We start from the raw sequence: 22,418 nt of genomic DNA, 5'->3' as shown, positions 1-22,418 counted from the left end.
AGTACACAACATTCAGATCCCCCACCACCACCCTGCAACAGGTCACTGGAAAAATACCAGCTTGGCACAGTGTAGTCCCATCTTGACAATACTGGTATTTTGAGTTATTAGTCATATCAGTGCAGAACTTGAGGAAAGTAGACCAGTGGAAATTGCCACTACTATTTCTTATCCCATGCTTCATTGAGAAAAGGAAATGAATTTCATAATCATCTTTCCACAGGCTTTTTTTTTTAGTTGTTTCAAGGCACTGGGTTTAAGTGATTTGCCCAAGGTCACACAGCTAGGCAATTATTAAGTGTCTGAAATTAGATTTGAACTCAGGTCCTCCTGACTCCAGGGACCATGCTCTATCCATTGTGTCACCTAGCTGCCCCTTTCCCCAGACTTTTGACATGATTTAAAGCCATAAGACCTTGCAAGATTCTAGGGCTACCTCTACCAATTCGCTGAGTCAACTTGGACAAGTCGCTTAACTTACCTAGACCTCTTTGTTCATTTATAAAATTGAGGTAACATTAACCCCTGAATCTCACTGTATAAACACTAAAAGATTCTATAGATTCAAGGGCTTACAGAATTAAATTACTCTGTACTATAAATGAACTAGCAAAGTTGCATTTGAATGTTTTTAATGTATATTTTTTTTTTTTTGGTAAATTTTGTGTAAGTGCTTCCTAATTCTAACTTGCTAAGTGTTATGGAGTTAGAATTTAGCCTTTGCCAACTTAATCCCCATTACAAGTATTTCTATTTTTGCTCCCTCAGATTTCTCCTATTCATTCATACTATCAAAAAGTACCTTAATTCCTCCATTGTCTTCAAAACTACTAGTTCCTCACTTTCCACAAGGATAAAAACTCTGTGAGCATTTCCCTGAGCAGTGAGGTATTGCCATCTAGTGACAATTAAGAGTAACTGAGGGATTATGCAATGGGTGTGTGTGTGTCTTGCATCTGGGGAATATGTGCATACCTAGTTGTTTTCACTGTTTTTCAATTTGGTTTAACAATATTAAATATCTACTAGGTATAAGTATTGAATTTTATTAAAAGATGAGAAGTAGAAACCAGATGCTTCTTGTAATTTAGGTCATATATAGAAATGTTTTATAATAAGAAGGTAAATAGAGAGCTAAGTAAAGTGTTGAATTTGAAGTTGAAATTGAAACTTGAGTTCAAATCCAACCTTAGGCACGTACTAGCCGTGTGACTCTGGGTTGGCCACTCAACCTCTTACAGACTCAGATCCTCATTTGTAAAATGAAAAAAAAAATTGCAGCATCTAACTCACTGGATTGTTGTAAGGATCAAATATAGCAATTATAACATTCTTTATAAACCTTAAAAGAACCTATAAATCTTAAAAACCTATAACGTATGTTATGAATACTATCTATCATTGTTTAACATGATTAACTATAATTCTTTTCTCAAGGTACAGTAGCAAGTTGCTAAAAAATGGAAATCATACATAATCAGATTCAGTCATTAAGATAATCAAAATATGAAGAACTCATCTGATATTGATAGTCCATTTGAATATATCCTAAATCTTTAACATTTATTAATTTTTATTTTTTTGAATTTTACAATTTCCACCTCAATCCCACTTCCCTCCCCCAACCCCACCAGAAGTCAGTCTGATAGGCTTTACATTTTTCCATGCTATACATTGATCAAAATTGAATGTGTTGAGAGAAAAATCATATCCTTAAAGAAAAAATAAAATATAAGAGATAGAAAAATTGCATAATGCATAAGATAATTTTTTAAAATTATAGGTAATAGTCTTTGGTCTTTGTATAAACTCCACAATTCTTTCTTTGGATACAGATGGTATTCTCTATTGCAGATACTCTAAAATTGTCCCCAGTTATTGCATTGATGAAATGAACAAGTTATTAAAGTTGATCATTACCACCATGTGGCTATTATGGTGTACAGTTTTCTTCTGGTTCTACTCATCTCACTCAGCATCAGCTCATGCAAGTCTTTCCAGGCTTCCCTGAATTACCAACCCTCCTAGTTTCTAATAGAACAATAGTGTTCCATAATGTACATATACCACAATTTGTTCAGCCATTCCCCAATTGATGGACATTCACACAATTACCAATTCATTGCCACTGCAAATAGCGCTACTATGAATATTTTTGTACAAGTGATGTTTCTACCCTTTTTCATCATTTCCTCAGGGTATAGACCCAGTAGTTGTATTGCTGGATCAAAGTGTATGCACATTTTTATTGCCCTTTGGGGGTATTTCCATATTGCTCTCCAGAAAGGATGGATGAGTTCATAGCTCCATCAATAATGTCCCAGATTTCCCATATCTCTTCCAACAATGATCATTGCCCTTTCTGGCCATATTAGCCAATCTGAGAGGTGTGAGGTTGTACCTTAGAGTTGCTCCAATTTGCATTTCTCTAATAGGTAATGATATAGAGAAATTTTTCATGACTATAAATCACTTTGATTTCCTCATCTGTAATAATCAAAATTATCTAGTTTGTTTTTAATGATGTTTTCCATCTCTTCCTTGGTCATAAACTGCTTTGCTTTCCATAAAGCTGACATTTCTAACTATTCCTTGATTTCCTAGTTTGCTTATAATATTGTCTTTTATGTCTATATCCTGTACCCATTTTGATTTTATATTGGTATAGGGTGTGAGTTGTTGGCCTAATCCAAGTTTTTGCCATGCTAACTTCCAATTTTCCCAACAATTTTTATTGGAGAGAGTTTTTAATCCCAGAAGCTGTACCCTTTGGGTTTATCAAACAGCAGATCACTATAATAATTTCCTGCCGTCTCTTTCACACCTGGTCTATTCCACTGATCCACCTCTCTATTTCTTAGCCATTACCAGACAGTTTTGATGACTGATGGCTTTATAATATAATTTTAAATCTGGTAAGACCGAACCACCTTCTTTTGTTTTTTTTTTCATTAAACCCCTGTATATTCTTGACTTTTTGTTTCTTTACTCTCTAGTGTTTTTAATAGGAATGGGAGCTGTATTTTGTCAAAGATTTTTTCAGCATCTATTGAGATAGTCATATGATTTCTGTTAGTATAATTATTGAATCAACCCTGCATTCCTGAGATAAATCCTGCTTGGTCATAATGTATTATCCTAGTGACAGCTTGCCATAATTGCTTTGCTAGCATGTTATTTAAGATTTTTGCATCTATATTCATTAGGGAAATAGGTCTATAATTCTCTTTCTCTGTATTGACTCTTCCTGGTTTATGTATCAGCACCATTGGTGTCATAGAAAGAGTTAGGCAGAGTTCCAACTTTCCCTATTTTTCCAAAGAGTTTATATAGAATTGGACCCAATTGTTCCTTAAATGTGTGATAGAATTCATTTGTGAATCCATATGTCCCTGGAGTTTTTTTCTTAGGGAGCTCACTAGAAGCTTGTTGGATTTCTTTTTTCTGAAATAAGGTTATTTAGGTATTTGACTTCCTCATCATCTAACCTGGGCGACTTATATTTTTGTAAATATTCATCCATTTCACTTAGATTATCAAATTTATTATCATACAGTTGGGCAAAAGAATTCTGAATTATGACTTTAATTTCTTCTTCATTGGTGGTGAGTTCACCTTTTCCATTTATGATACTGGAAATTTGGTTTTCTTCTTATTTTTAATCAAATTAACCAGAGGTTTATCAATTTTATTGTTTTTGTTCTTAAAACCAATTCTTAATTGTATTTATTAGTTCAATAGTTTTCTTGCTTTTGATTTTATGAATGTCTCTTTTAATTTTTAGGATTATTAATTTGGTGTTTAATTGGAGATGTTTAATTTGTTCTTTCTCTAATTTTTAAATTGTATCTCCTTAACTTCTCTCTCATTTATTTTATGGTTAGATTTATCTAATTCTGAGAGTGGGATGTTGTGATCTCCCACCAGTAGAGTTTTGTTATTTATGTCTTCCTGTAACTCATTCAGATTCTCCTCTAAGAATTTGGATGCAATATCACTTAGTGCATATATTTATTTAGTATTGAAATTGCTTCATATTCTATGGTACCTTTTAGGAGGATATAATTTCCTTCCTTATCTCTTTTAATGAGATCTATTTTTGCAGCAGCTTTGTCTGATACAAGGATTTCTACCCCTGCTTTTTTTCACTTCAGCTGAAGCAATATATATTTTGTCCCAAGCTTTTATCTTTACTCTGTATGTCTTTCTCTGCTTCGGATCAGTTTTTTGTAACCAGCCTATTGTAGGGTTCTGGTTTTTAATGCACTTGGCTATTTGCTTATGTTTTATGAGAAAGCTCATCCCATTCACATTCAAAGTTATAATCACCAACTCTTTATTGCGGTCCATGCTATCTTCCCTCTGTTTGCCCCCCCCCCCCCTTTTTTCACTTTATCCATCTTCCCCAGTATATTACTTCTGAATACCACCTCCTTCAGTGTTTTTGCCCCCTTATATCAAACCCCCTCCCCTTTCTTTCCCCTTTCCCTTTGCTCCTTCTTCCTTCCCTTCCTTCTGTTAGTTTTTCTTTTCCTCCCCTACCCCCTACCCCTTTCTCCTTTTAATACTCAAAAGGTAAAATAAGTTTCTTAACTCAACTGTGAGTGTGTGTGTGTTATCTTTGAGACAAATCTGATGAGAGTAAGATTCAGGCGGTTCTCACCTCTTCCCTTCTTTCCCTCTATTGAAATAAGTACTTTGTATCTCTTAATGTAATGAGGTTTTCCCCATTCAATCTCCTCCATCCTCCTGTCTCTTTACTATCCCATTTTTAAGGAGACATTTTTAAATCATTCTGTCAGAGTCACAGATAAATCATGTGTCCATTACTTCTGGCTAAGTATATTGAGTCCAGGCTTTTTTTTATCTTCAATGTTTTCAGGAAGCCCTGTGATTCTTAAGTTGTCTCTGCTGGATCTATTCTTGAGGTCAGTAGTTTTGCTGATGAGGTGTTTTACATTTTCTTATATGTTTTTTTTTCCATTTTGGGGTTTTATCAGGTTCTTGTCATCTCATAAAGTCATTAGTTTCCATGAATTCCATTCTTTTATTTTAGAAAAGAATTTTCTTCATTTAACTTTTGAAACTCATTTTCCAATTGATTAATTCTATTTTTGAAGGAGTTTTCCGTTTGCCCAATTGAGGTTTTGAGAGAATTAGTTTCTTTATTTGTCCAATTATCTTTTCCAAGGGCTTTTTTTCTTATTGCAAGGTGTCAATTGTCTCTTGAGTTTCTTTTCCTAAGTTGTCCAATTGATTTTTAGACTCATTCCTGATTTCTTCTAAGAAGTCTTTCTGGACTGGAGACCAATTCATATTCTTCTCCAAAGTTCTAGATCTCTCTGAGTTGATATCTTTGTCTCTAAGGTAGTTTTCTATGGAACCCCCCTTCCCTCTGGCTTTTCTTCATTTTCCTAGGTTCTTGTATTCAGTGGGGTATGTAGGGCTGGTTCATAGACATTTGGTGTTGAGATCCCTAGAGGCTTTGCTCACTGGGTTTAGGAACACCAAGTGGGCCAGCCAGTACGGGGTGTTAGACACTTTCTCTGGAGTGTCTATGACCCTGATTAGTGTCCCACTCCCTAGTCCCGGAAAGGGTGGGGAGAACAGGTCGATATTGGTTATCTTTGAACAATGTGGCTGAGCTCTCAGAATAGATAGTTAATTTCCTCGTTCTACTGCAAGAGATCTGCTGCCCAAACCTGAGCCTGGGGCTGGGGGCTGGGGAAGGCTGTTACTATGTTTATTCTGAGAAGAGGGCTCTGCTGAAAGTATGGAGCCTGAGGTCCTGGTCCTCCAGACCAGCTGAGCAGATGGATGTCCAGTGGCATTTTGCTGCTCTCTGTTCTGGAACTCCCTGTCCAGCCCCACTGGAGCTCCTCTGTCCTCTATCACACAGCCAAAGCCTCCATGGCTGTTCTCAGGTTAGTCCTTGGGCCTCACCCTACTGCCCCTGGGATGGTTCTCTGCTCTCTGCCCTCAGCTCACCCATGCTCCCCTGAGAATGAACATTGTTGGGAGATGTTCTTCTCCTGGCTTCATTTTCTAGGTTTTGTGGATTGAAATTCTGTAAAGAGGCATGATTCATATTAGTTCTGAGGGAAAGCCAGGAGACCTTAGCACAGTGCTGGCTTCTCTCTGCTATCTTGACGAGAAGTCCTCCATCATTAACATTTATTTGAAACAAACATACAAAAAACAGTATGGTACAAGATTTAGAATTAACCTCTATTATGAAAAAGAAAAAATCAAATATAGAAGTCATAGACTCATACATTTTGTAGGTCCAGGGATATTTTTTCCAGGGACTAATATTTGTAAATCTGACAATTTTTTTGTCTCCAATGAGAACATCTTAATATGGGGGGAGGAGGGGAGAAGGACACACTTAATTTTCAACTGAACCTTTATGTACTCCAAGAGTATTTGATCTCACCATGGTACATTTTGACTTCTCAGTTCTCAAGCTATTATATCTCCTTCTTCCCCTCCTTCAATATCAGACATTTTTCTAAAAAAGGCATGTACATGCTTGATTTTCATTTCCTTCTACTTATTCACTCTTTGCAATCTGATTTATATCCCTACCACTGAACTAAAATTGTTCTAAGATCATCAACAATCTCCTTTTGCCAAATCCACTGTTTTTCTTTTTTTAATCTTCATCTTCCCTTGCTACTTAGATCAATGGATGGGTAGATAGAGCATTTTATCAAGTACTTATTCTATATGTTACACATAATGCCAGCACCAAAGATATACCTAAAACAAAGCAAAACAGTCCCTGCCCTGAAGGAACATATATTCTTCTGGAAAAAGAAAACACAAAAAAGAAAATCTGGAAGAGGAGGCAATAAATGTGAAATAGTATGACTGGAAATGTCCTGGGAAGGAGATAAAGGCCTGCAACTGAGAAGTAATCAGACCAAGTTGACCCAGAATATCTCTAGTGACTGAGTCTCATTCAAGTGAGGAGAGGTTATCATATCCAGAGTGTAGTTACCGTAGAGTCAACACTTCCTAAAATATTCTTGACTCGACCTGACCAGAGACAATAACAACTTGTCCCCTTATCCTGGATAGAATGCCTTTTTATGGTTTATTTATTTTCATATTATTACAGTAATCAAGATGTGAAAGTAAACATAACCCCCTCCCCCAAAAAACATTTAGAAACTTTAAGATAAATGAAGTGAGAGAAAAAAATGTACTTCAGTCTGCATTCAGATTCCATCTGCTCTGTCTCTGGGATGAGTTGCCATTTTTATCATAAGTTCATCAGAGAAGTTGATTCAATAACTTTTCCCACAGTTACTATTATTAACTATATTTCCCTTCATTCTATTCCTCTCCACTCACATTTATTCTGTTCTCTCTCTCTGTCCTTCCCCAGAAGTGTGCTCTATCTGACTATCCCCTCACATGATCTTCCCTCTCTTCGATCACTTACTCTCCCATTCCCTCTCCCCATCATTTTCCTCTCATTTTTCTCTAATGTAAGATAGATTTATATACCCTATTGAGCATGTATTCATTTCTGATGAGAAAGGCTCACTCATTCCCCCTCGCCTTCCACTCCGTTGCAAAAGATTTGTCTTGACTCTCTTATATGAAACATCTTAGCCCATTCTATCTCTCCTACCCCTTTCTCCAAGTACTTTCCTTTATCACCCTTTGACTCCATATTTATACTAAAACATACCTTTATATTCAATTCCCTCCTGTGCCTTGTCTATATATGCTCCTTCTAACTTCTCTTATAAATGAGAAGGTCCATATGAGTTATCAGTATCTTTTTCCCAAGTAGGAATACAATCAGTTCAACATCATTAAGTTCCTCATAATTTAGTCCTTCTAGTTCACTTTCTCTCTATTTCACCTGAATCCTGTACTTGGAGATCAAATTTTCTGTTCAGCTCTGGTCATTTCAACAGGAAAGTTTGAAAGTCCCCTTGTTTCATTTTTTTGTCCTGAAAAAGAATGTTCAATTGTGTTTTTTTAGTAATTGATTCTCAGTTGTAAACCAAGCCCTTTTGCCTTCAGGAATATCAGATTCGAAGCCTCACAAGCCTATAAGCTAGACACTGACAAATCCTGTGTGATATGGAATGCAGAGCCATGGAAGTTGATTTTTTCTGACAGCTTTTGTTATTATCTCTTTGATTTGGGAGTTTTGGAATTTGGTTATAATATTCCTGCGAGTTCTGGGAGGGAGATCTTTTTCAGGCTTTGATCTGTGGATTCTTTCAATTTCTATTTTATCCTCTGCTTCTGGGATCTCCAGGGCAATTTTGCTATATTATTTCATGAAAAGTGAAGCTTCAGGTCGTTTCCTGGTCATGACTTTCAGGTAGCCCAATAATTTTAAAATTAGCTCTCATTTAAATTACCTGGATCTTAGATTACCTGGATTTTTCCAATGAAATATTTCTCATTTTTTTCTTTTAATTTTTCATTCTTTTGATCTTGTTTGTTTCTTGATGTCTCAGAAAGTCATCAGCTCTTTCCAAGACTTTTCGCTAAGGATTTTCTAAGGTGTCTTGAGCTGCGAAATTGTATCACTTAGTCTTTCTGTGGATTCTGCCCTTCTAAATTTAGGCTAGAGTCATAATTTCATTTGTCTTGGCATTTTTGGGCGACAGGTTTCCAGGAATTCCTGTTCTCATGCTGTTATCTTAACTCCACTCCTCTGGAGAAAATGTCTTAATCAAGATAGCCTTTGGCACTTTTGACCCTCTCCTTTCTCAATGACCTTGAAGATTCCTTGGCTTCCATCTGTATTCATTGATTGGCATGCCATTGAATAATGCATTTAATTTGGGTAGATTGCCATTTTTTTAATATTAGCTCAACCTAACCATAAGCAATTGACATTTTCCTAATTATTGACATCTTTTTTTTTTTTTGCAAGGCAATGGGGTTGTGACTTGCCCAAGATCATGCAGCTAGGTAATTATTAGGTGACAAAGGCTGGATTTGAACTCAGGTCCTCCTGATTGCAGGGCCAGTGCTCTATCAGCACTGTGCCACCTAGCTGCCCCCCATCTTCTATATTCTTGATGTGGCCTCCTATTCCTTCAATTATTGCTTGTCTTCTTCCCTGGATTCACCTTCCTTTTTTTGGCTTCCTAAACAAAAAGGGAATCTTCTCTCTCTATGTTTTTGACTCTGTCTTTGATTACTTCATCTAACCCTGATTTGTAAGGATTACTCGCAAACAAGAGCAGGAATCTCTCCCATTCTGAGTAGTGCTGCATGTCTAATACTTCCCGACTGTTTACCTACTTCATATAGTTGTAGGGGAATCACCTTGTAAGCCTTAATATAAATGAAAATTCATAGAATCATAGATTGAAAAAGGGAAAGGACCTTTGATGCCAGGTAATTCAACTTCCTCTGCTGCTGGAAACGGTCAAAGATAGGATCTGAACCCAAATCTTCCCTATCCATAAAACCAGCAATCTTTCCACCCTACCAAGCTGCCCCCCCCACTTTGTGAGCTATTGTGCCTGGAGAATACCTTCCCGGTCAACCCTTTTCATTTTGCAGATGAGGAATCTATGATCAGGGAATTTACATGACTTGCCCAAAGATGAGCAGGCAGTAAACATCCAAGGAAGGATGAGAACCAGGTCCTCCAACTCCAGAGCAAAGACTTTTTCTATTGTATCATGCTGAGGGGAAAAAATGAATTTAACATGTAATTTAGCTAACAAAACATCAAGCCACCTAAACTTGAAATATCAGTGATCCCATTTTACTTTTTTCTTTCCCCTAAATTTAGTAAATCCCAAATCCTGTTGATTTATTGATATTCTTTGATGTCAGTACATTCTGAAAATGTAATAGATCACACACTGTGCATGCTCTCATGATCATGAGTGACTCACCACTAATTTCTCCCCTCAAATCATCTATAAGGTTTCTGCCCATTTAACTAGTGACCTTTCCTGGAGGCAATATGATTCAGTGGAAATAATATTGGGTATGAATTCAAAGTCCCAGGTATAAATTCTCACTTTGCTACTTTCTAATCTATATAATTTAGTAAAAGTAATTCAATTTTGGGACCACAGTTTTTATCAGTAGGTCTCTGAAGGGTGGTACTCAGATCTCCTCCAGCTCTAGAATGATCCTTGCTTTTATATGACTACTAAAGGAACATAAGAGCTTCATTCTTGCTACAAGAGAAATCCACTTTCTTTTCTCGTCAACATCTCTTCTCTTGATTACTTTTCATACCACTTATTGATTCCAGCTTTATAAATATCTCTCCTATTCTCTTTCTCCTTTCTAATTCTGTCATCTAGGACTTCATCACTTCTTTAAGTTTTGTAACAAAATCACACTTTTTTTCCAATCCTGTTTCCAATTCATTCTTCACACAAATGTCCGTATGATTTTTCCCCTATTTCATCCTGTGATCACCTTATTTCCCTGACATAAAAACTTTTAGTGATTTCCCATTGTCAACCAAATACCATACAAATTTATTAATCCATCTTTTAAAGAGCCTTTGATATTCTGGCCCCAAAGATTGTGAGAAATGCAACTTTGTATTCCATAAAACATTATATGAGTAAAAGCTATCTTTATAGATTTATTTCTCATCTAGACTACATTCCATTATCTATTTTTACCTTGCCCTCTCCTATCTCTCTTTGCCTTTCCTCATATAACCCCCCCACCCCCATCCCTTGAATGGTTTTGCTCTATCTTCATCTGGTAAATTGTCCGTCTTCATTTATGACCCAATTAAATCCCAATATTTCTCAGACTGATAGTGATTTTCTATTCAATCTCTCATCACATTTTATGTAGATTTTTCTTTTCCAGTTGTTTAATTTATATTATCAGCTAATTAATAAATAATTATTTAGTGCCTATTGTGAATGTTCAATGTGTTAAGCCCAGTGCTAATATAATCCAACTCTTTTTTCAGATAATAAAATTGTTTCCAGAGAAATAAAATGACATATCTAATTTTATATAGCTAACAAATGACAGGAATAGGACTTGAACTCAGACCTTCAAATTCCCAGTCCAATACACTTTCCATGATACTACTTTTGATTCTAGGCTTCCACCCTCTGGAACAATGAAAAATAAATTGATCCCTCTGTATAGCTATAGTGGCACCCCCACACATATACCCACACAAACATATTTTCATCTCTTCCCTTAATAGTTCTTCATTTTGATACTTCAGTCTTCCTATTAGGAACTAATAGGTTCTTTCTATAGACCATTTAGCATCTTCAGCTAAAAGCTATTTGCATTATTTTGTGAATGGTTCTAAAATGGTAGTATGGCACATAGGTAAAATTTCCAAATTGTTTTCCCAATACAATGCAGAAAATCTTATATCTTAGGGGTGAATTTTTCATACAGCAAGATTATTTATGATCACATTTCATAGGAAGTAATATTACATTTTGTGTGTTTCATATAATGATTTTAAAATGTCACTTCATGCTGCCATTTGTAAAACTTAATGTGATACTTTGCATTCTGTTATTTTAAATTGGGGCAGTTATAGAGCCCCAATAACTGTAGGCAGCAGATAGAGCACTAGGCTTGGAATCAGGCAGACCTGAGTTCAATTCAGTTTCAGACTCTTACTAGCTATATAAGATTTGAACAAGACACTTTAACCCTGTTTGTCTCAGTTTCCCCATCTGTAAAATGAACTGGAGAAAGATACAGCAAATCACTACAATATTTTTGCCAAGACAATCCCAAATGGAGTCATGAAGAGTCAGCCATAAATGAAAAACAACTTCTGGAATTAAACTGAATTTTAAAATTAAATATTAAATTAAAATTGTAAAATAAAAAATAACACACATATTCAACTTAAATTATTTGCTTATAAGCAGAGCACATTTTGGACTGTTTTGGAAATAACTGAATCTTATTATTTTGCATTTCTAGGAGGCTTACCGAGAAGAACAACTCATTAACCGTCTAATGAGACAATCTCAGCAGGAGCGTCGGATTGCTGTGCAGCTCATGCATGTGCGGCATGAAAAGGAAGTTTTATGGCAAAACAGGGTTTTCAGAGAAAAACAATATGAAGAAAGACGGCTGAGAGATTTCCAGGATGCTCTTGACAGAGAAGCAGTAAAATATCTCTTCCTTAAAATTTTTTGTGTATCCCTTTGAGTCATTTTCCTAAGTCACATGTAAATGATTGGTTTTGGGCCACCAGTATATTATTTAATGCAGTGCTCAGTCATGTGTTTTTGCAAACTAATACATTCAAGACCAAGAATAGTTCCTATAACAGTCCAGAGGAAAGCAAGAGCAAGCCATGAGAAGAAAATGGTGATTAGTTCAATTAAAATAAAAATTTACCTTTCTTGTGTTTCACTTCTTAGCTTCATATATGTGGCCTATGAAAACAGATTAGCATCTAAAGAAATTAAATTATAGATTGATTGCTGAATTGTCTTATGTTCTGAATTTTCATCCATATACTGGAATGCTTGGTTAGTTAGACTTTGGATAAGATGCAACATATAAAATAGATGAGAATGGAATTTTAGGTAGCTGCTTACTTACTCTTCTGATAAAGGCTGCTTATACTCAGGAGTCTTTAAACTGAGATATTGTTGTTATTGCAACTGTTATTGTTGTTCTCATGGTGAATATTACTATACAAACTAAATCAAAAAACATAATAAATACAATTACTTCCAGGTCTGAAGACTTATTTTATTTTTTTCTGTCTCTTAACTAAAACTTGCAAATCCCCCTAAATTCCCACAACAATGAAACATGCCAGCTCTCAGTTACATCTGCTCAGAAAATAATTGTGAGGTTGGAGATTCTAGATTGCAAACACTAGAAGCATATGGAAGAATATGGAAAGAATTATTACCTGAGCATATGGAAAGAAGATGGTTCTGAGGAGAAGGCATGTGAATAGGTAGAACATACTAATACCTGGCTACTAGTTAGTATGTTATCAGAATAACCATAAAGACCAAGGGATCTTTTCCTCAGAAAAGTAGTGGAAAAGGGCCCACACAAAGAAGATATGGTCAGAAACATGTGCAGCCATATCTGGGGATGGACATCAGACATACATTTCATTGACTTCATTATTCCCTGTTGTAGGTGAAAAGCAGGTATTTACACTAACTTCTCTGATCTGCAATGCAGATGTATCATTTTTTGGCAAGGTTCAAAATGCAGTATATGGAAGACTGAGGAAGTGGATAGACAGGTTCAAGTCTGGGCACCTTATCACAGTAGCTTGGCCAATTCATGCTTATTTAATAATCTATGTGACTGAATCTCCACCAGTTAACTCCCATGGGAAAGCTTGTCTTGTACTAACCATCTTATAGTGGACATCCAGTCTGTTTTTTATAGGCCAGATATATTGATCTATAGTTCAAAGGTGATTCCTGGAACATTTTAAGAAAGGTCAATTTTGTTTCTATTAAACTTCAGTGGAATCCACTGAAGTGAATGACCACACTCTTTCTTACCTACATTAAAATAAAATCATTTGATATTAGAAAAATCAAAATGATAATTTTGATTCCCTTTTTAAAAATTTCTTCGTATAATATATTCAAAGTAACATAGTTCTTTGGTTCATTTTGAACCAGAATGTTTTCTTCCCTATAACCTAAATTATCTAGGCAATTGGGTCATCTTTTTACTTTGCCTTTTGTAGACATATATATTGAGTTTCACTGTTTTTCTGCTTTTTCCCAATGAAATTTGATGAGTTAAATAATTATCATTTTGTGTCTTAGGCCCTTGCAAGACAAGCCAAGATTGAATATGAAGAACAAGCACAAAAAGAAATAGAAATTCATGAAAGAATAGCAGCAGAAAGGGCTCAAGCTCGTTATAAAAAACATCATTCAATGTGTGCAGAAATCTTGGACCATATCATTGATTTCTCAACCAAAGTAGCAGAATATCGCAACTTAACTCATAAGTAAGTATGTACTTTTAATAATCAATGTAATGAAGAACAAATAAATAGAGAAAGAAAAGGAAAGGTTTGGTAAAGCTATAGGTCTTGGTAGCATGAATTCAAATTTGTTGATAAAATACTGGATTGGTTTCTCCAGATCTTCATTTTTTTTTCATTCAAACAATGATAAGATACAAGAATTTGGATAATCACTGTGCTTCTATATGTACCTCAAATTTTCTATTGGTAATGATGGCTCTATACAACCACATACAAAAGAGACTAAATGTTTTGACCTTTCTGGAAGACTAAAAATATTCAGGAATTTAAAGTATCATCATTATAGTTATAAGCCCATACAAAAGTATGCCCTTATGATATCTGAATAATAAAACTTTTATCCAGTTCTTTTGTAAACTTCATGGGATTCATATGTTAATTGTAGTAGTGGTTGTGGGTAGTAGTAGTAGTAGTAGTAGTAGTAGTAGTAGTAGTAGTAGTAGTAGTAGTAAAAATAATAAGAACAGTAACTGACATTTATATAGCTTTTAACATGTGAGAAGCATTTTCTATATAGTTTGTGATTTGGGGCATTTAACATGCCTGTGAAATAAATACTGCAGATATTATTCATATTGATCCATGAGAAAATTGAGACTCAGAGATACCTAATGACTTATGTATTCCCAGAGGTTTTAGCAATTTCCTAGATAATAAAACATAAAATTTACGTGAAGATATTCATGAAAAAGGCATATGATATATATTGAATTATATATTTAAACATAGAATTCCCTTCTTTAATTCAGCTAAAGGGTAAGGAAAGTTTTCCAATGGTTTATGTTTCATTTCTGTTATCACACCAAGGCCCAAGCAGAAATAAATATTGGGTACTAGTTGAGAAGTGATTAAAATGAAAATTGAAAAAAAATCTTAAGTCTTAAGTGTTCAAGAGTTTATTAGGGATGAGAGCACGACCTGGGAATCCAAAATGAGATAAGGAAACCATCATTCTTACTTCCATGTTCTTCATGTAATAGATCACAAGTCAGAAAATCAAGACTCAGGAATCATAGATATCAGAAGGTAAAGTCAATAAGGAGGTTCATAGTACAGGAAAAACAAAAAAGATCAGATTGACAGAAACAAATGGAGTAGGGTAAAATAAAGTGAAAACAAAAAGCAGATCCAAGGGCAAGGAAATTGGGAAAGACCTTAAGATTTGAATGAGAAAAAGATAAGATTCCTTCTAAGAATCTTTAAGGGAGCCTCTTAACTTGGGCAAACTAAGAAATTTGTCTTTTGTCATCAAGGTTTCTAAGCAGAGGGGGTGACATAATCAGATTGTGATTAAGAAGATTATTAACAAACTTAATGGAGAGGATGAATTGAAGGAGAGTCTGACAGAGAAATCAGTAAGGAGAATCTTACAAGAAGAAATATCATTTCATAGGATATTTTTTATCACTTGGTATTCATGATAGACATCTGTCACAAGACTGTATATTGAACCTTAGGCACCATCATCTATTGCAGAGGTTGGAGAAAGAGAAAAATCCCATAAAGAGCTTGGTAATAAGACCTTCCAAATTGATTCATCATTTACTTTAGAATTTGATGCATTCGATGCAAAGAGAGTTGTAGATGAGGATGAGAAACTTGTAGATTGGAAAATGTGGCTCAGAGATAAAAGATAGACAAGGCTAAAGATCTGGCATATAAATCATGAATGCTTTTCCTCAAAAGAATTAAAAGGCTCAAATGCCAAGCATCAAATAATACCACAAAAAGTGATAAATATAGAGAAAAGATGGTTCCAACATAGGAACTATTTTGAATTAGTTTATTGGTGTACAGTCGGATTATTGACTAGTTAGAGCAAAGATAGAAATAAACAGAGAAAGAATAAAAATTGACATCTTGCAGTCAAAATCACTCCAGGCATGCAAGGAGAAAAAAGTAAAACAGATAAAAGAACAGTTATTAACACAGACTATCACTATTTCTTAAGGAACTTTAACCAATATTAAAAAACCAACAAATGAAAGACTAAATTATTCTCCAAATCCCTTTATCAAGTAAATGTTTGATTTCTTTCCTCAGCAGAGATATGTGGCAAAGGAAATACTTGCTTTGTTCAATATTATAACCACTAGTAGTAAAAGGTGATACTTAAAGTTAATTTAATATTTAACTAATTTAAAATTTAATAGTGTTTTGTAACCATTGTTTATGTGATTTTCACAAGAGCACTTTTAAGTAAGTTATTGTTATGCTCATTAAGAGGTTAAAGAGCTTTTAAATGTGGTCATGCAGCAACTAGGAGACTTAAAACCTAATTAAACCATGTCTTCCAAAAATATACATAAAGAAATTAGGACAAAACAAAAGAAAAATGGGAAATTACTATAGCAAACTATCCTCTCCTTCATTGACAACTGAGTGAAAATATTTGAACTCTTAGTATCATAGCCTCTGGTATACTGCATGAGTAAGTAGAAATAGTTCTTAAAAAAACTAAGGAAGAAAAGATGAACTGAACCAAATATACATAAAGGAAATGGAAGTGATAAAATTATGAAGTCACTGGGGGATTGAATCTCAAGATGCCTGAAAGAAAAAAATATCCCTGTTTAAGGGGAAAATTGGATGTTCTTTATAACAAAATAAAATTATTCAAAAAAAGCACAAATAACTACCAGCACTAATATAAATGATATTCCATTTGTACAAAAACTTATGAGAAAAATTTGTAAGTTAAGGAAATCCTGGAAGAAAAGACAATATGGATACTTTTACAAACTCTATTTTATAGTACATCATATTTTTATAGTCATTATCATTAGCAGAAATATTCAGAGTATACAAACTCCTGCTACTATTTCTTGATTAACAACAAGATTAAAACCATTTTATTCACTAGAATAATATATATATGTATATATTTCTACCTTTAAGATCATACTTCAGTAAGATGTCTCCCATACTTTCAATGGTTAGACATTATTTATTGAGAAACAGCAAAAGAGACCATTCTGTTTGACCCTCTAATCACAAATATTCAGTGATGAATAAAACACTACACAATCTCCAATGAACTATAGTTTCAAGGCAGTCAGATCTTCGTGGAAAGACACATAATATATGGAACACACAAATAGATTAAATAACTGTATTAATACTGTATAAAGATATGATCAAAAAGATATGAGGGCCAATAGTGAATTTATCATGTTAAAGGATCAAGAGTTAAGATATAAACATGTGCTTTAAAGGTTTTCAGGTGATGTTAAGAGGCAAAGAAGACATTTCTTTTTATTTTTTTTTTTCGAAGAAGACATTTCTAATTACATTGCTTAGACACCCTAAGGATATTTTATTAAATCCACTCAAGAATGAGAAAACTTTGGTCAATTGCAATGTAGACCACTGGAGGGCATACTTTCATTGAGGCAATCACAAATCCATTGAATTTTTTTTTGTTTTAATTCTAATATTGTATTTTTAAGTATTTAAAGACTAATAAATTTGCAAATATAAAATTCCTACACATTTTAAAAGACCTTTTTAATGAAAAACATCAAACATTGAGTAATCTTGCTTAGAATCATATCAAATATATAATAGAATAAAGTGCAATGAAAAGACAAATCTTCATATCCTATAAAAAACTTTCTTCTTAAAGAGATGAATCATTAAAATGATCATCTTTGTACTTTTACATATTGACTTAAGACTCCAAAAGAAAGATAAAAGAGCAAAATATAAATTTTACCATATTATCTAGAAAATAGATAGGCAACTGGAAATTAAAAATAAACTAAAGACAAACAATATATTTCAAATTTTACCCTAAAACTACTTCATATAAAAACCAATAAAATGCAACTGCCTTAAAAAACTACAAGTGTAATTCCAATAAATAAATTTTAACTAAACTATTATTTTCTAATAGTACTTACATAGAAAGACCATGAAGATCCATATTACCTCAAAGATAACAAATTACAGACCTCTTGGGAAATTATTTTTTAAGTTTCACTAAGACATTTATAACAAGTAAAACTAGTGAAATTGGCAAGTGAAACTTAAAATAATCTACATACTTAATTTTAGATTATTGCAGTAGAGCTCAATATATATATATATTTGTGTTACTGCTAGTATTTAAATCTTCATAGATTTAATGATTTACTATTACCCATGTTCATATTGGTTAGTTTCTTTTTGTTAAATATAATCACTATATGTTTTAACTATGATGCTGTTAATGGTAATAACAGGGCATTGTACTGTGTTTTTTAATTGGAAAATATAATTGATATATTATTCTTACTTCAGTAGGGATTACTTTACATGAAAGATTTCTTGCTAAGGAAATGATTTCCACTGGACCCAATAGATGAAATATTACTGTTCATAGTGACCTTTACAACTTAATTTACTAAATTTTATAACTACTTTTTCATTGCTCCAACTAAGATTCAAACATTAGTCAGACTTTTTTAAAAAACACAATCCATAAAACTAGGTGAAAATTCCAATATCTTTTCTGAATAAATGAAAGAAAATGAATCTAATGCACACATTGTAGGTCCCAAGTTATCCTATGTTCAACTCATTTGCATGCACATACACGAAAGCAAAAAGCATGTAAGTTCTATATCCTAAAGTGTGTCAATAAAACTAATAGAACCTGTTATTACAATGATCCAAGGAAGAATAACAGATGTTTCTTCATTTCCTAGTCTATTAAAATAGTAAATGTAGACCAATGACATTTTTTTTGCCAAACAGGTAATAACTAAACTATGAACTTAAAAAAATAAAATTTACAAGAACTAGATCTTCTCATTTAGGCTGAAATTGTAGCATAATCATACAAACTAAGAGCTATATTAACTATATTTCTTTTAATATTAGCATGATGTTCCCTTAAGTTTGTTTCTATGAGAGAAACGGTAATTTCCCACCCCCCATAAATCTTTTGGCAGTAGCTATAAATGCAAAAGTAACAGGGTTGTCTGATTACCAAAGATAATTCATTTTTATTAAAAAATAATTTATTCAGTGTCTCTACTCACTTTTGTATTACCTGTAATATATCCCAGTTATAATGAATGCAAAAATATATAAATAAGTCTACAAAGAGCTTTCTGTCACTATTATGTCTTATTATATGTCTTAAAATCTTTCCTAGAAAAAATGACAATAGTCCTTCAACCCAGAATACATAAACTAATTATTATCTAACTAGATATAAAATTGTGTCTACTCAATACAAATGTTTTAAGTTTTAGTTTCATTTTTTGTTTGATGGTTTACACTATACACAACATCTTGATTAGTTTGGAATTCCCTATGCTTTAAAACAGTTTTTTCCCCAAAATTTAAAGAAAAATAGATTTTATAAAAGTTACTTACATTGTTAAATCTAAGACTTTCTTATAAGGACAGGTAGGCAGTACAGCAGATAAAGCCCAAGCCCTGGAGTCTGAAGGATCTGTGTTCAAATGAGATCTCAAACAATTGATACTTAAGAGCTGTATGCCCTTGGGCGAGTCAATTCACCCAGATTGCCTGGCATCCAGGGCCATCTCCAATTGTCCTGTCATATCTGGCCACTGGACCCAGATGTCCTCAGAGGAGAAAATAAGACTGGTGACTTAGCTCAACATCCTCACTCAAATCCAATTCATTTGTTTATCATGACATCACCTCCCTCTTGTCTTGATCTTCTTTGAGAAAGAAGGAAAAAACAACAATATGATGGAAATCTGCTATCCTTTTTCATTGTAATTCTGTCTTAGTGAAAGACATAATTGCATCTGTTGATCTATTTATAGTAAATGCTACATTTTCAATTAGAAAGGAATTATCAGGCATTCTTACTAGTTCAAATCAGTTATTTATCCCTAAAACATGCCAAGTATCCTTTAAAGATTCAGCCAGGGGTAGTCTCATGATTTTCTCTTTCAGACTTTTGAGGGGGTTCCTCTGGTTTCAAGGCTTCATTCATTGTAGGTCTTTTTCTCCCTCTTCTTTGTGGTCTTCTTCCATTCTTTTCCTCATCTTCACTATCTAGAGTGTGAGGGATAAGATTGATTGTCCATGAATGCATATACTCTCTTTTTCTTTTTTGTATTGCATCTCATCACTTATGAAGTTTCTAAGTGTATGCCAAATATAAATCCTAGCCAAGTCTTAGAGATTGCTGACAGCACCTGGAGTTTAGCAAATTCCAACCAGATGATAAAAGTTTTTTTAGAAATGAAGTAAGCCCACTGAATCTGGTTTGATATTGTCATTCTTATTTGGTAATATTAATGGAGCAAGCAAAACAGCAAGGACCTATTTACCTTCCCAGGGAGTCTGTCCAGTTCATATACTTTCAGTTATCTGATCTTCTTTAGGCATTACTAGAAAACCACCCACTTTTCATAATATTTTCATCTAGTTTTCATGGTCTTTCTAGATACCAGTTCCACAGTAAATCTAGTCATACTGATGGCTGTCAGATACTATATCAAGGCAGTTGCTAGTCACAAATGCTCATTCACAGAACTCTGATTTATTTTTGATGAAGCTCTCAAGTTTTTTCTTAGTATATTCTACCACATCTGAGTGAAGTTCAATTCTATGATTTATTCCATTAAGTCAATCATTATACTCTAATTTCCAGTTCCACTTCCCAGGTTAAGAAAAGACAATCCTGGTTGAAGTTTCAATGTCTCCATTACTTCAGAAGAAATATAAGGTGCTGATCAATTGAATGATTCCATATTTCCAAGCTAAGTCTTTATTAGTACTGTCTCTTTAGCCTTCCAAATAATAATGCCCTTGATCAATGGATCTGAATGCTTGCTCCATACTTGCAGTAAGAATGTAGTGAGCTGCATTTAAGTTGCCAATTGAATCATCATTATCTTCCCTGGCACTCATGGCTCCTCCCATGATAATATTCAAATTCAATTAACAATTCGAAAAACATGAGCAGAATATGTCCAAAGAACCAATGTAAAGGGACTTGATTGTTTTTCTTTCCACAAAACATTAAATATTTTTTTAAAAAGAGCTAATTTCACTCTGATTGGACCAGGGAATGAGATTAATAGTCTTCTTCAGCTTACCCTCTGGTTCATTGATTTCCTCACATAAATTTACCTTCTTAATATACAACACTATTCTGTCTCCTTTTTTACCTAATCCCTTTATCTAGCTGGCTTCAGTGAATGAAATTCATCAAAGTATTGAAGCAAATACAGAACTGGTTTGAGAGAAAAAAAGGTTTGAAGTACAGAGCCCAATTACTAGGCTATTACAGTAAACCAGAGTTGAAAAGGGATGATGATTGGGTGCATGGCAAGAAGGAGACAGACTTTATTAAAATGAACAGCTAATTGCATATCAGTGGGAGAAGAACACATCATGATTCATAGATTGCAAAATTGGGTTACAAAGCGTCTTGTAAAGAAGTTTGGAGGCCTACTTTGTTTTGAAGTAGGAGAAGAAAGAGGGGGATAGTAATAATAACTTCTTTTGGGGGCCTTATTAATTTTGAGAGATGAGTTAGTCTGATTGATCATGTGCTTGGTTTGTAGTTGCAAGTTGACATAGCTAACACATATAATGACTTATATGGTAAGAGATTTTATTTAAAGATAAGATCAGATTGAAATCTACAACCCCCTACTCTCCCCTGAAATGGCAAACCATTCAGCACAAATGACTCCAAACCCCAGTAATCAAAGGTGTGGAATAATAAGCTGGTCTTTTTTCCAGTGCCAAGACAGAAATATAGAGGGAGGGAGAAATCTTTCTGAAAGACTCAGTGCTAAAGTTCTACCTGTCTTAATGGCATCTTCTACTTTGTTTTTATGCAAGTCATTTCATGAGAAGGTAGGAAGTGGGGAAAGCCTATACACAGGGAATAACTGATCTATTCTCTGAGAAGGGATTACAAGAACAGAGAAAATCAAATTACTGAAAAACCAAAAATCATAAGCAAAAAAGAAAAATGCAAGGCATGTGTACATGATGTTCATACAGAAAATCAATGGAATAGAGAACAGCTAATTTCCTCTACTGTCTGTCCATCTTTTGAAAGCACATACTTATGCCTTACAAACATAATGGTTAATGGGGGAGACATAGGTAATCAAGCTTATATTTTCTGTTGATGGTGGCAGAGCCACAAGTACAATATAAGGAGGAAGGAACCAAGGATAGCAACTTGTATAAAGGTCCAGAGTGTTAGCCACAACTGATTCATCAGCATGCCCACCAAGTCAATAATACTTTCTAACACCAATTTGCTCTTCTAATTTACTTACATGAACTAAAATAGAAATGTTCAATCCAGTGTTTGAAAGCAGAATCAATTTCTCAAGTAAACATTAGGAACTATGCCATCAATAGATCCCATTTTGCTCCCATAATTGTTGCATATCAAACTCACTGAAAACATTATGGAGACGGT

At 34.1% G+C, this 22,418-nt stretch overlaps 1 protein-coding gene and 1 pseudogene across 1 annotated transcript in view; one reads left to right on the top strand and one right to left on the bottom strand.

Moving 5' to 3' along the window:
- The window catches only part of SPEF2 (sperm flagellar 2), a 374,057-nt gene that overhangs the window by 66,332 nt on the left and 285,307 nt on the right, over positions 1 to 22,418 (top strand). Inside the window, 2 exon segments of the mRNA XM_074206967.1 lie at positions 11,935 to 12,123; positions 13,773 to 13,960. Coding sequence (XP_074063068.1) covers positions 11,935 to 12,123; positions 13,773 to 13,960 — 377 coding nt within the window.
- Positions 19,845 to 20,893, bottom strand: LOC141502305 (protein-L-isoaspartate O-methyltransferase domain-containing protein 1 pseudogene; annotated as a pseudogene).

This window comes from Macrotis lagotis, chromosome X, assembly GCF_037893015.1.
Source record: "Macrotis lagotis isolate mMagLag1 chromosome X, bilby.v1.9.chrom.fasta, whole genome shotgun sequence".
Taxonomy (NCBI): Eukaryota; Metazoa; Chordata; class Mammalia; order Peramelemorphia; family Peramelidae; genus Macrotis; species Macrotis lagotis.
This window is presented reverse-complemented; position numbering and strand designations above follow the sequence as displayed.